The sequence below is a fragment of the Tiliqua scincoides genome, chromosome 1 (genome assembly GCF_035046505.1).
Source record: "Tiliqua scincoides isolate rTilSci1 chromosome 1, rTilSci1.hap2, whole genome shotgun sequence".
Classification (NCBI taxonomy): domain Eukaryota; kingdom Metazoa; phylum Chordata; class Lepidosauria; order Squamata; family Scincidae; genus Tiliqua; species Tiliqua scincoides.
In genome coordinates, this window is record NC_089821.1 from 46349280 (window position 1) to 46364133 (window position 14854).

The following is a 14854-nucleotide window of genomic DNA, read 5'->3' on the forward strand; positions in this document are numbered from 1 at the left end:
GTAAAAAGCATAAACATAGTAGCCTATTCAAAGTACAGATCTGTCACACTTCCCCAAATGCAGTCACATACCATGGTAGCATCAAGTCTAATGTATTAAAAATAAAATATTGAAAAGAATGGAGACCCACCTGAAATTGGCTCGCGACCACCTAGTGGGTCCCGACCCACAGCTTGAGAAACACTGCTCTAGAGGATTTTTCTGTTAAGATGGTTGTTGATCCTGTTAAAGCCCTGGTTTACCCCTGGAATGGGGAAATGGTCAAAGACTTTAACATGGTTGCAAATGGGGAGAGGATACTCAAGCCAAGACGGTTCCTGATTTTCCTCACAGCTGCAAGCAATGAAACATTGCTAGGCAATTAGAGTAAATGTGGGGGTAAACTTGTGATGAATCTGAACAAACATGGGCTAGCTAGAGTTTATCTTCAGGCCTATTCCATGGTAATGATGATAGCAAAGAAACCTTAATTCTCTGCCACCACTGCATCTTTGGAGAGCTGGTCAATTGGGTTACTCCAGGTTGTGCAGGGCCTGTTACTTCTTGGTCCACAAGTTGGACACCAACAGAAGACACCGCCCGCTGTGACTAGTTTGCAAAGCACTTGGCAAATAAAAGTATTTGCATCCACCATAATCTGGACTCCCATGTTAGCAGCTCCGGATGAGGTGCCTTTGGCATAACTGCTGCAGTTATGGATTCCCCCCCCCCCCCCCAATTTGTTCAGTCTGACAATATGGACAGGAACCTTGGAAGTATGAGGTCACTGACTTGCACTCTTGATCCTTGCCCAGTCTGGCTAATAAAAGCTGTGTAAGTAGCCATTGTGCACTCCTCCATGCCATGGAGAGCCAGCTCCTGGGATTTCTGGAAGAAATTCATAATCTTCCGAAAAACCTTTTCTGTCTGACTTCCTACCTGAGTTTGGAACTGAAACAGCCTCAGTTGCCTAAGAGTGCATTCCACACATGTATACTCAAAAGTCAGTCTTACTGTACTCAGTGGGACTTACATCCATGAAACTAAATTATCAGTTGATGTTCTCTGTTGGGAAATGGACAGGGGACTGAACAATCTGTTAGTTTCACTGGATCTCTCATTAGTAACCTGGACTTCCTGACCAGAATGAAGCAGGGGAACAAAGTGTTGCTATGGATGAAGTTGTTCCTGAAGACAAGACTGCCGTATCAGTCTGAAATCTTAGATTTCAAACCTGCACGGAAGTAGAGTGTAGAAGTCCTATTTGATGCAAAATGCCTCACTCTTGAACGGGGTGCCCAAATCCCGGCCCTGGGGCCACTTGCAGCCCTTGAGGACTCTCAATGCAGCTCTCAGGGAGCCCACAGTCTCCAATGAGCCTCTGGCCCTCCAGAGATTTTTTGGAGCCCGCACTGGCTCGACACAACTGCTCTCAGCATGAGGGCAACTGTTTGACCTCTCATGTGAGCTGTGGGATGAGGGCTCCCTCCAATGCTTGTTGTTTCATGTCTGTGATGCAGTAGGGGCAGCAAAGGAAAGGGCAGCCTTGCTTTGTGCAAGGCCTTTTATAGGCCTTGAGCTATTGCAAGACCTTCATTCATTCATATAAGTCCATCTTTAATATATTTATGTAAACTTATGTAAATTTATTCAAATTTAAAATGTAAATTAATTCTTTTTTCCCCCGGCCCCTGACAGTGTCAGAGAGACTATGTGGCCTTCCTGCCAAAAACTTTGGATACCCCTGCTCTTGAATTATGCCTTTCTATGACTACATAGGAGGGTTGCATTATGTGCAACACCTGACTTCACAGATATTTATACTGGCAGGTACGAAATGCAGCATAAATTATTTTGTCCTCAATCCCAAAGCCACAGACAACTTACCTAATTCTGCACCATTCAGTGCTCCTTCCATTTATTACCTGCTGCAGAAAAGTAATTCTATAGCACCTCTGCATTCTGTATGATCAAATCATTCCTTATAAAAAGGTGCAGCAGAATTATTCACACTCTGAGGAAGCTACCAACTGCATCTCTGTCTGAGTCACTGCTCGGGCTTGCTGCTTTCCAATTAGGAAAATACACCCAGAATGACGACTCATGTAGAAACATGGGGTGTGTATAAGCTCAGAGGAACAGTAACCCTTACACACACAAAAGGCTTGCATCTAAAATGGATAAAAGTGAAGTGTGCTTCCCATTAGGTTAGAAAAGAAGGGTATTTCAGCTTTCAGAATTTTGGAATACACTGCTTTGGCTCAATTCACAAGTTGGTGCTGACAAGGCACTCTTCTGAACTGTGCCTTCGGAGTACTGTAGTCTTTCACAGCTCTGGTGCATTTTTACACACTTGCTGGAGCACACATCACCCTGCCTTTTGTTTGTTTAAAATTGGAGAGGAGAGAAGAAACAGTAGAATGACAACTATGTGGAAAAAAGTTAAAGCCTGACCATGCATATGGACTGGATAACATACTATTGTCTTTGCAGTGGGACTTGCATGACCATCTCACAACAGCTAAAAAGCAGTAAGGGCATGCTTTGATGCATCACCTGGATAAGCCTTTGGAAATTTGTGGCATGTTAAAGATTTCCATCTTGCTTTTCAGTGTGGCAAGTCCCATTATTCTCTTCTTTCCAACAATATTTTCAATAATAAAAAATGGAAAGACAACAGGTGTGCAACTAACACCACTGGCATGTTATTAGATGTATAAGTTAAAAGGCAAATAAGGACAAATTAAAAAGAAAATGGCTTAAAAGTAAATGTCTCTCATGATTAACAGTTGTTCCCTGATATCTAAATAAATAAAGGGGGCTTAGTTGGGCAGATGACTCACCAATTGCAAAATGGCTGGTATACAGCTTATAAGATTACTATCTAAAGCATGTTGTTTGATGGATCCCACTTTGGGAGGAGATCAAGGATAGGGGAAGGTCTTCAAAAAGCCTCCAATTCATCCCTTCTCCCTTCATTTCTGAGAGCCCAGGGAAGCACTAAGAACAAAGAGAACAAAAGTTTTACAGCCTCTGCTTTTCCACAGAACAAAAATTCTGTCACTGTTGAAAGAGAAGAGACTCTTTACAAAAGGACTATACTCTAGAGCTCATTGTCTAGACCACAATGGCTCACCAAGAAAAAAGCTGTAGAAAATGTCAAATGGCAGAGAATAATGCATTTTCACACTGCTCTATTTTATTTTGCCAAAATGCCTTAAAAAAAAAAAAGACTCATTCCTCTAAATATTGAAGAAACAAAATAAGGTTTATTATCAGTTAAAATAAATTTGCATCAGGAGGAGAGTTATTGAAAAGTATGAAATGGATTACCAATTCAGTACTTTGACTCTATACAAAATACAAAACAATCTGAAGTATTCATGTCACCTAAAACATATAGAATTGTGGACTATCTATCACCAGTAATTATGCCCTTTCAGGGAACAAATGCTAAGTATAATTTCTTAAGTCTCCTAAACATGAGACTGTACCAAACATTTCTATGATATGCAAGTTTCCCAGTGATTTTCAAAAGCAACCACACACACACACACACACACACACACACACACACACACACAACAGAAAAATATATAGTATAACAGAAAAATGTTACATCTTTTATCGAGAAAATAAATGATATGTAGATGACTGAAAGCAGTTATGCAAAATTTATGTAGACTTCATGTGATGTGCAAGTTAACAACAATACTATTCTATATTGCTATATAAACAAAAAGAAATGATGCTCCAATGGATCTTTAAAATTCAATGGAAAACTGAATAATGTGTTATTTACTTCATTGCTTACCAGGGTGAAATTGAGGCTTAAAACAATTCCTTTAATGGAATACTGAAAGTTCACCTTTTTTGATAATATGTATGAGATGCTTGCTCTCAGTGTATTTTTCTTAACACAATAATTTTCACTTTTGCTTATTTCTACAATTTCTAACATGTTGGTCTTAGATGGCAATTTTTACATATATTAATATGAACATTTTCTTGTGGAAATAATTAACCATTTCCACCAAAGCATCTCTATAGATATAAATATGGTCAATGCCATAGGTTGATAAATCATGGTGAAATATCTGCTCTTTTAATTCAGTACAAGGAATTCATACTTTTCATGTGGTACATTACCACCAATATCTACGTACATGTGCAAGTTTAACAATATTTGCAGACACACTCTAATTATCAATACTTATCAATATGAGCTGCTGCATTTTCCAACAGATTTATTTGTAAACACATGAGGAAGCAAGCGTTGAACAATATTATTGAATAACAGCAAAACCAAATTTATCCGTAAATTTTCAGAGACACAATAAATTATCTTCCAAATATCATAAAGGCATCAAGTTTATATTTATTATTTCAGATAGGAGAGTAAGACAATTTGCGTGTCAGCAAATAACATTTTCTAGTGCCAACTACTGGACAGGGAGAAAATTAGCAGAAAACTTTTAGCAAGTTCAGTGAAGAAAGGCGTCTTATCTACAGTAAACTGCTATCAAAATTAGTTTTATTTCAGGAAACATGTGAGGACTTATTCAAAAGGTGGGATAAAAGCATAAGAAGCTAGACTTTAAAAATGTGGCACAGAGCTGTCTACAAATTTATTACCTACCAAGCCAATGAGGTCTGTCAGAATGTACAGGACCCATAAAAGACTCAAACTTGTTTTTGTAGCTTGGCACTACAAAAACAGGGATTCCAGCATGTGGCAGATAACAATATATCGATGGCTAAGTTACATTCAATTTGACTAGCTACAAATTACCCAGGTCTAAGCTGGGGTCATTTGTACTTAAGCAGTGTATTGTTCATTTTGTTTCATGTCGGGTGAAAAGGCTACCTGCACAGGGTTCTCAGGAAGCATCTCATCCAGACTAGATGGACATTTGCTTAACTGAACCAAGGCTGATGCTTTATGTTCCTTCAAGCCATGCCTTTATTTTAGAACATGACTAAAGGCAGATCTCAGTTCAAGCAGTATGAAAATACTAAAGTGTGCTAAAAAGTCACTGAGAAAGCTCATCTGGGTCAGGAAAGAAATTGCACAATAATGCCTACCGCTTCACAATAATTAGGACGAATGGTGGTATAATCAGTCTAAAACTTTCATTTTTATGGATTTCAAATGCTGTCATATGGACTCTAAGGAGGTTTGTATCTTAAAACTTCTTCCACAGATAGGATTTCTTTTTTTTTTAATACAACCTACAGCCTGCAATTTAAGCATAGTCCTTACTGAAATGGTTTAAAATGGTTTAAACTTCAGTAGAGCCATTATAAGAACAGAAACTCATAATGGGATTGCAGTGAAATAGATACAGAAATGGTAAAGGCCTAACCTAACAACATTAAGTGACACCTTTAATCAAACTAGCTATGATAAAGAAAATTTTTATCTCTTGCCTGTAGACAAGCACATATTATGACAATCTCCCTCTAATGTTTTCTTCTGGATGTACATAAGTATAAAAATCATTAGGTTAAGGACATAACTTATTCCTTCAAAATGTATGGCATCTATTTTAATAAAGCTTGCATTTATATATTCCCTTGAACAGAGTGTAAACAAGCCATTTTAATTTCAAAAAATGCTAAGGCTCTATGATGTGAAATCAATAAATCAATATGATGTGAAATCATGAGATCAAAAAATACTTCTCCAAGTTACAAACAAGAAAATATAAAAAGTTAAAACCTAATCAATTTCCTCCCGATCTGAAGAATTAATAATAAACAAGATATATCCTTAACTGCAGAAGTTTTCCCAAAACTCCCATTAAGTTTTTAAAATGTGAACACAAATATATTTGAAATTTAAAATTCTGAAGTACGTAGTGGAAAAGCAGTGGCAAACTATCTTTCTAAAAAGGTTTAACACACAATATCCATCCTCTGTCATGTTTTAAAGAAATGGGAAATCACTTACCTCTAACCAGAGTTCTTTGAAGGTAGTATCCTCCTTAGATTCCCTATCTTGGGTAATACCGCCTGTGGCAAGCCCCGACAGGAATGGACTAGCAAGATCTGAAGAGTGTTATATTCCCTTCCACAAGCCCTATTAGCGCATGTGTTGACCCCGTTATATGACTGTAACTGACCTTGAGCCCACACCTCCTTACTTTTCTCATCTGTGGATCAATGGAGGATACTACCTTCAGAGAATTCCATTTAGAAACAGGCGATTTTTCCTTTCTCCAAAAGCAAGTATCCTCCATAGTTCCCAACTGTTGAAGTCTACACAACTAAGATATTTTCTACCATCAAAAGTACCAACTTTGTAATCCAATGTAGGAAAAGGTAATAAGATAGCTCAGATGAAAGGAGCATCAACACAATTTCCAACAGAATAATTTTTTTTAAGTAACTGGGAACATCATGAACTGGATTATCATATTCAATAGAAATTCACAACACAAAATAATGTTTTTTGAACTAGAAAGAATGTTTAAGAGCTACAATATCTACATCTATGCAAATATCTATTTCCAGTAATAAAATATACACAGTGTACAAACCATGTAGTATTTGGTTGAATGCTTCTTCCTCCGACTTCAGAGGAAGTTTAAAAAAAAATTATATAGTACATTTTTTAAAAGATACAGAAAAGGCAAAGTAATTTATTCAATTATTCTCACCTAGTATCCTATATGCTCCTCCATTAAAAGTTCTGAACTTTGATGTGTTGAGTATTATTCAAAACACAAGAGGCATTTTAAACACCCCTATTCTTACCCACTCACTTCAGGTGTCATTACAGACAATGGCTGAACCATGGTTTAGCATGCTCCTTCTTCCTCTTTGCATGTAAAGGACTAGGGCAGTGGTCTCCAAACTGCAGGAATGCTACATCCAAAAAAGTCTTCCCCGCTTGGCACGGTGATTATTGTTCCACACCGCAGTTGCTTATCCTTTCAGCCACTCACCACAGAAACTCACACTGGGCAGCCACTTCCGCTGTCCGACATCCCAGCAGGTTATGAGTCTGGATTTCCAGGCAGGAGCGGCTGCCTGGCATGATTTCTGGGGTGATCAGCTGCAAAGATAAGCGGCTACAGAATGGAACAAAGGGAAGAATGATGTTTTACAGGCACCAGGGTTTGGCACAAGAAAACCTAGTGGCTAGGTTCACAGATACTGTAGGATCAATGATTCATTATTAATGGGGTTAGGTGCAAAGGATCTAGTGTGGACTCTTTTAAATGGCAAGCAGAAGCTTTTCTTGATCAAATTCAGAATTTTCCTGATTAAATTGATTTGTACTGGTTCCAAGCAATTTGAAATGCAAAGTGCCATGGGAGGGTGAAATTGACAGACTAACACATGGTGGCGGAAGAGAAAAGTTACCCAGCACACTTTGGAGAAAATCCAAACTGCGCTGACTAACTTTTCTTCCCACCCCCAAATTTAAACAATATCACCCTTCTGTGGTTAAAGGCTTTGCATTTGAAATTGCTTGCAACCAGCACAAACCCATTTAAACTCATCAGGAAAAGCTTTCCAAACTGAAAAATTTTCCAATTGCTCTGTGCTGATTGCAGCCACCCTTTTGAGGTCCCTGCTGCTCCTAGACGGTCTCTAATAGATTCCTCAATTAAGCAGAGACCTTCTGGAGGCTGCATGCACCTTCAAAATGGCACCTGCAACCAGCACAGACTCCTTTAAATTGGCTGAGGAAGGCTTCTGAAGCTTCTGCTGGCCCTTTTTAAATGGATCCTCACTGGTCACAGATGCCATACCTAAGGTCCCTGCAACCTCCGACTGGATGACGCAGGGACCATAGATAGCGAGACACTTACCTCGCAAATACCTTGCAAGTGCTGCTTGCTTGAGAATCCGCAAACTGAATATAATTCTTTCTACCACAATTGCTGGTTTAAAACAGGTCAGAAATTCTTGTAATGTCCAGACCTAGAAATTCCCAGTGTTCACAACTCAGAAGTTTGTGATCCTATAGCTAAGGCACGATTAAAATATGGTTTAGTGTTGCACATGAACCAGGTCTCCATCATTTTCATATGCCCACAAGCTATAAAAACACACTGCAGTAGAACTGCTGGGTGATTTCAATTAAGTACTTCTAAATTGCTGCTTCTTAAGTTGCAAGTTAAGATTACAAACAATACATGAAAATGGAAAAAAATCGATATGAAACAGCTTTCAACTAAAATTTGGCTTTCTATTAAAATATGGAAAATCAAAAAATAGATAATGGTCCACTGTGTATCATCTAGCGCAGGGGTGCCCAAACCCCGGTCCTGGGACCACTTGCGGCCCTCAGGGGTTTCCAAACTAGCCCATAGGGAGACTCCAATGAGCCTCTGGCCCTCTGGAGGCCAGCCCATACTGGCCCAACACAGCTGCTCTCAGTGTTAGGGTGACTGTTCAACCGCTTGCATGAGCTGTAGGATGAGGGTTCCCTCCATTCTTGCTTTGTGCAAGGACTTTTATAGGCCTTGAGCTACTGCAAGACCTTCATTCATTCATGTAAGTTCCATCTCTAATAAATTCATTTATGTAAATTTATTCAAATTTGAAATGTAAATATATTCTTTTTCTTCCTGGCCCCGGACACAGTGTCAGAGAGATGATGTGGCCTTCCTGCCAAAATGTTTGGACACCCCTGATCTAGTGCCTTCTGAAACTCATGGAAAGAATACTTAACCAATTTTTGCCCAGTCCACAGGTCTACACATTTGATTCCTGTTGCATATATGGCAACGTTGGGCAGAAATGGCTTAACTAGGTGGGCCCTGATCTGAACTTACAAGGCACTCCTTATGTTTGTAAGTATTCAAACAAACCAACAAAAAAATAAAACAAAAGCATGAATGCACATTTCAGATTACTGTACCCAAATTAGTTATGCTTTTAATACTGAAGAGATCTGAAGAATACATACATTCTTGCTTTTTAAGTTTATCTCATAATAGGGCACCATGACTATTCTACATTTGCTTTTGAAAGACTGAATTCACAGACACACATTTTCTGACATTTTCTTGTTTTGTGAAGGATGTTTGTTGACCTTTCTCCATTTTATTAGCTTCCATCATCACTATTTTATGAAAAAGAGCATCAGTAAGCTCTTCTAGGTGTTTTCAAAAAACAAATCACTCACATCTTATGACTTTATATTGTGTGGGTGCATGCACATACATGTTGAGGGGAATAAGAGAATCGGCAACAAAAAAGGGAGACACTGGAAGGACCGGCAAATCTCAAATTTGAATTACATGTCAGAACATGATATTTTGAATCTTTCTATGATGCTGTAAACTGAGGGAGCTGCTTGTCTTAATAGATAGCATAAAAGATAGGTCTTTAGAATAAGAATTTAAGAGATGGTATAAAAGATATTTCTAGCCGAGTAAAGGTAGCCCGCATTATCTGTGGGTTCGGTACCCACGGATTTCTTCATCTGTGGGTCCACAAGGACACCATGCAGGCTGACCTGGAACTCCAGAAGTGAGGGGAACAGTGCTCTCCTCACATTCGGAGGTTCTTCAGAAGCCTGTAGAGACAGTCACGTTCGCCTGCAACCTCTGCAGCTTCAGAAAGAAGCCTGGAGTCATTTAAAGGCGATTTCAGGTTTTTAACAAAAACCGGAAGCCACCTTTAAACAACTGTGGGTCAATGCATGCAGCCTATGATGGCTTCGGAAAGCCCTCTGGATGTGACTGGAGCTCAGATTTGGCTGGGTTCAGAATGGGGCTGAAAACCATGGGTATCAAATACCTGCTGTTTTTCTTATCTGCAGGGGTTCCAGGAACAGAACTCCTGCGAAAAATGAGGGCTGCCTGTATTATTTATGGAAGCAAATACAATGAATATGCTAAACTATCAGATAACCATCTTGAAAGCTAGGGGGCAACCCACCTACCATAATATATAATTATTTGGAACAAAGATTTATGTGGCTATTTATTAGTTGGCTTATCTTCCATTCTTAGGTCTTTCATTTGTTCACATTCTCTGCTTTGAATTCTCTCCTCCTTTAAAAAAAATCTTTAAGAGTTCCAATCCTAGAATTGCTTTGGGGGGAGGGTATTAGAACTGCTACTATTTCAGGGTAACTATGCCAAAAGTAAGTCAGACTTCATCTATTGTTCCGCATCTCAAAGCTTCCTTCTTATAGCAGAGGATAAAATTTCACTTTCTTAAGCAGCTGCTCTGCTTTAATGCAATTGTCAGCAAGAGTAAGACATTCGGTAGATGTTCACAGAACACACACCCATCAGCAGAAAAGTAACACACTGCAACAGTTTTATGAGGAAGCACATAATGGTATATTGTATCCATGAACTTAAACTGCATTTCTTTCCCCCTAAAAACATGCACCAGTAGGACTCATTGAAGGGTTAAGAACCTTCTAGAACTTGCCAGCTGGTTTATTGCACAAAGACGGACAACCCAAGATGGAGTATCTAAGACAATACTTGCCTTTCAAGAAAGTTATACCACTGTCGCATTTAGTATGTAATGTGTGTAAAGATGCACTAACAGTACACACCACGCTTGCAAAAGCCTGGCTGGAGCCATAAGGCCGAATGACCAATGGAATATCCAGGTATGTGTCAATTCTCCAACTCTCATAGCCACATTCCAGACATCTTACATAATCCTTCAGCTTGCCTTGATACAGTCGATTTATGAGATCAGCCTGAAATTCAGAGAGAATATTATTTTAACATAACCCAGAAGGACGCAAATAACACTGCTTCTTTATCTACTCAATGCAATATTCCTTCCAAAGGCATTTAAATGCAGCACATATATTCTGAGTTGTACAATGCAATATTTTACAGAAAGAAGGATTTTGTTCGAGGTATGTGTGCGGAATCTCTCAATAACTTTTACTTCATTAACAGTGTCTTTTACTCAGTGCTACAATAAAGCATACACATAGTTTTCCTTGCCAATCTAGCTCAACTGACTTTTGCTGCAATACAGAGCAACAATTACTGCATCCTATTAATTTTAAGAGTCACCTTCTAAACTAAAAGGGTAAACATCATGCTTCTTTACCCAATACAGTACAGTCACAGCCCACCAATGCACCTCAGATACTCGCCTATAAGTCGATCTCAGATAAGTTGAGGACAGGTTTTGAGCCCCCCCCCCCCCAAAAAAAATATCATGGAATTTTCTATGACCCTCAGATAAGTCGGGGTTAATCTTATCGGGGTGCCTGACTATACACAGATTTTAATACACGAATTTGACTCAACACGAATGGCCACTGCAAATGAGAAGGAATGGACTGATCCCTGGAGAAGCGGAAAAATGCATCTCTTTAAAATCACAGTTTTAAAAAACTGCTTTTCTTACTGCTGTAGAGAGACAGTCATGCAAGCGATATTCCATTCTTCAGGCAGGGAATTCTTTGCAATTCTAACTGCTGACTGCCTCTCTACAACAGTAAGAAGAGTTGTTTTTACACCACAATTGTGAAGGGATGCACTTTTTAAAACTGTTTTTATTTAACAGGTTTTATGGTATCTGCAGGGAGTACCATAATCAAACCCCTACAGATGTCGAGGCACAACCTTATTCCATTAGGAGTAGTGAAGGGGCAAGAAACCTGGAAGTAGGTCTTTCAATCAATTTTTTCACTTTTTTAAATCCACAGATTTTTTTTTTTAATCCACTAGGGGTTCCGGCAACTAGTGTTATCCTAGCAGATAACGAGTGACAACCTGTAGTTTTGTCTGATTTTACCTGAGGCCAGATCCTGAAAAATAACCTACCAGTAATTGTTACTTAATTACTTAAGTACTGTACTTAAGTACAGTGTCCAATATACTAAAAATTTAGTAAAAGATTGTAAAATAAATTTTTATTCATTAACTTTTTTAATTCTGGTCTTCACAACCTTTTGTAAACACCATCAGAGAAAGTGTACCATAAACTACATACCAGTAGAACCACTAATCCAGTGTTTCTCAAACTGTGGGTCAGGACCCATATTTTATTTTTAATTTATTAGACTTGATGCTATCATGGTATGTGAGACTGCATTTGGGGAAATGTTACAGACCTGTACTTTTAACAAGCTACTATGTATATTCTGTTAACAATGATAGTAAATGGGACTTACTCCTGGGTAAGTATGGGTAGAACTGCATCCTAGGATTGTTAAAATATTCCTGCTTGATAATGTCACTTCCTGTCATGACATCACTTTCAGTGGGTCCTGACAGATTCTCATTCTAAAAAGTGGGTCCCAGCGCTAAATGTGTGAGAACCACTGCATTAATCAAATCCTTCTTTAAGGTGCCTGGTATGTTAAGCCAGAGGCTCAACATATAACACGCAACACATAACTGGGACTGTGCAATTCAATTCACAGTGGAGAGACGAGCAACAAGGAATGAACGTGAGCAAGCACAGCTACACATAGTTGCAAACCTATTTACTCAGAAGTAAATGTAATGTAAATGAAATGTAGCCTTGAACTTTGTTTCAGATGGAAATAAGGATTACATCCTGGTGTTTTAAAAACCAGATCCCTAAACTTAAGGAGGTGTGAAGTTCTTTGAAAATGACCAACCAGGAATGCTCTGAGGCAGCAAGAAAAAAAAAAAGGAGGCGTTTTCCTTCTTCTCCAAACTGGAAGGTGGTTGGGGCTTGTGGGAGATGTGAGGAGGCTTTGTGAGGAGCTAAGTGCTGCACCTCCATAGCTGCAGCCCTCATACAGACTACAATTCCCATATGCGCCTTCGCTTCTCTTCCTGCTTAGAGAAGAAGCTAAAATGGCTGCTTCTGAATACCATAATTACTAGTAAAAATTCTCCTTTACCCTCTACCTCCTGTGCCCTGCTTCTCAGCCCAGTACTACCCCCCACTTCACCAGACAGCTGCTAAGCTTCCCAGAAACTCCTGCCTCACTCACTGCATTGACCCTCACTCACTGCATAAGTCGATCCAGGTTTTCAGGCTCAATCTTTAGCCATAATTTTTTTGACTTCTAGATGACTTATACAATGAATTATTATTTCCATGCTACCCAAGTCTGAAAGCATGGTTTTCCCCAGACCACCACAGCACATCTTTGGCTCAACCGGTCTTCGAACCCAGGTCTGATAACACTATCCACTGAATCATTCAAGCAATATTCATTATTCCTCTTTATCCCATTATTACAAAGAAAAAAGGCATGATACCTGTTCAGTTTGTTTCCATTTTTGTTCCAAAGCATCGAACATGACTCTACAAAGTTCTTGCACATCATGTTGCTGCCATGCTGTTGCAAAATAAAATTGATCTTATTTAGTTGTTTATATACAGCATTTTGTAGCTACAGAAACAGAATGAATGAAATTGGCGAGCATCCAGAATGTTGCCCTACAACAAGTGCAAGGCATCTCTTTCACCCCTACTGAAATCCAAATTACTCCCAAAAGCTGCTGTCAATGGTCAGGGACCTCTGGCAGTAATGTGGGATGTAGCGTGTGTGGGGGGGAGTACTCAGAAACCACAACTAACACAAGTACTACTTGCCATTTCTAAGTACTTCCCTCTTTCCTTGCAGTCTCTTCCTTCAATGTCACAATCTATATTGCTGCCAAAGGTCCCTTGATCCTAGTTTTTGGGGCTATACAAAGTCTTGTATATTCCATGCTTGACTAAAGTGTAATAATTCTTTCTAAACACATCCATGCTCTGTTTTTGAATTTTTTTTTCATAGAATCATAGAGTTAGAAGGTGCCTAACAGGTCATCTAGTCTAACCCCCTGCCTTTTAAAGTTAAGCATTAAGCATTTTCAATTATCATTCATCATTGCAGAAATTGCAATTTGGACACAGTAACAAATTTTTAAAAGCTGTACAGTCTGTTTAGCCTCAGTTTACTTTAGCTCAAGTATTTTACAAACATGAACTAAGGAAAATTAGGCTATAATACTCTAACAATGATTCTAAGGGTTCAGAAAAAAAAGATATACTGAAAACACCACAGTACAGTACAAAGTACAGTACGAAAACCGCTAGATACTGAATAACAATGACAAATCAAAGTAACAAATGGGAATTCATAATTAACAGATTTATAGTTCATTTCCAAGAAGAAGATTCTTGCCTATTCCTACACTGATAGCACAAGTGTTAGCAGAGTAAGCCATGGTGCCAGTGTCCACACACATACACAACAGCAGCTCAGCTGGCATAGCGGCTCTTCCTATGGCAGATAAGCTCTGGATGCACACACTGCGGTACTTTGGATGCAAGTGCAACTTTTGCCAGTGGGCAGGCCAAAACAGATTGGAGACAAGGGTGATACAAAGAGTTGTCAACATATGCCATATCCCAAGTACCCCCAGAAAACAAACGCTCCTGATACCAGAAAAACACTACACCAATGAAAGAACAAGAAAAGTGGAAACCAACAGACAACGACAGGCCTCTTGGATATGACTGGCACTTCCAGTTTGAGGTAGCATGCTGAGAGCCATGCCAGCAAGTGCCAGATATTGATGCAAAGAGCACAGAGCATGTGTGGGTGTGGTTGGGTGGGTGAGCCACTGCAGGAGGTGCTCTGTGTCACATACACGTCCAAAGATTAACTCATACAGTGCTTCCTCTGATAGATCCATGTGGTATAATCTACCAGCCAAGTATGTCTGTTTGCATTGATCTGGGATGATAAATATTGTAGGAAATGTAGGAAAGGTGCTCTTTGTCAGCGGTGTCTTACAGGTTAGAGAGCAACTTATGAACTGACCAATGTGGGTTGTAGATCTGACTCTACCTCTTCTTCTCTCTCTGCCATGGGTGTTTCTGGCCAGTCATACAAAAGGTAAGTGCCTTGCTAAGGAAGGCCAGGTCCTTTGTTAGATTCAAACTTGTCTCG

The 14854-nt window shown here is 39.3% G+C and overlaps 1 protein-coding gene across 3 annotated transcripts in view; it reads right to left on the reverse strand.

Annotated features, from left to right (window-relative positions):
- Positions 1-14854, reverse strand: part of USP47 (ubiquitin specific peptidase 47) — an 83274-nt gene that overhangs the window by 29679 nt on the left and 38741 nt on the right. For all 3 annotated transcript variants that reach the window (XM_066639250.1, XM_066639239.1, XM_066639261.1), the window contains 2 exons: positions 13170-13249; positions 10517-10666 (listed from right to left, as the gene is read on the reverse strand). In XM_066639250.1, coding sequence (XP_066495347.1) covers positions 10517-10666; positions 13170-13249 — 230 coding nt within the window. The remainder of the gene's footprint in view (positions 1-10516; positions 10667-13169; positions 13250-14854) is intronic.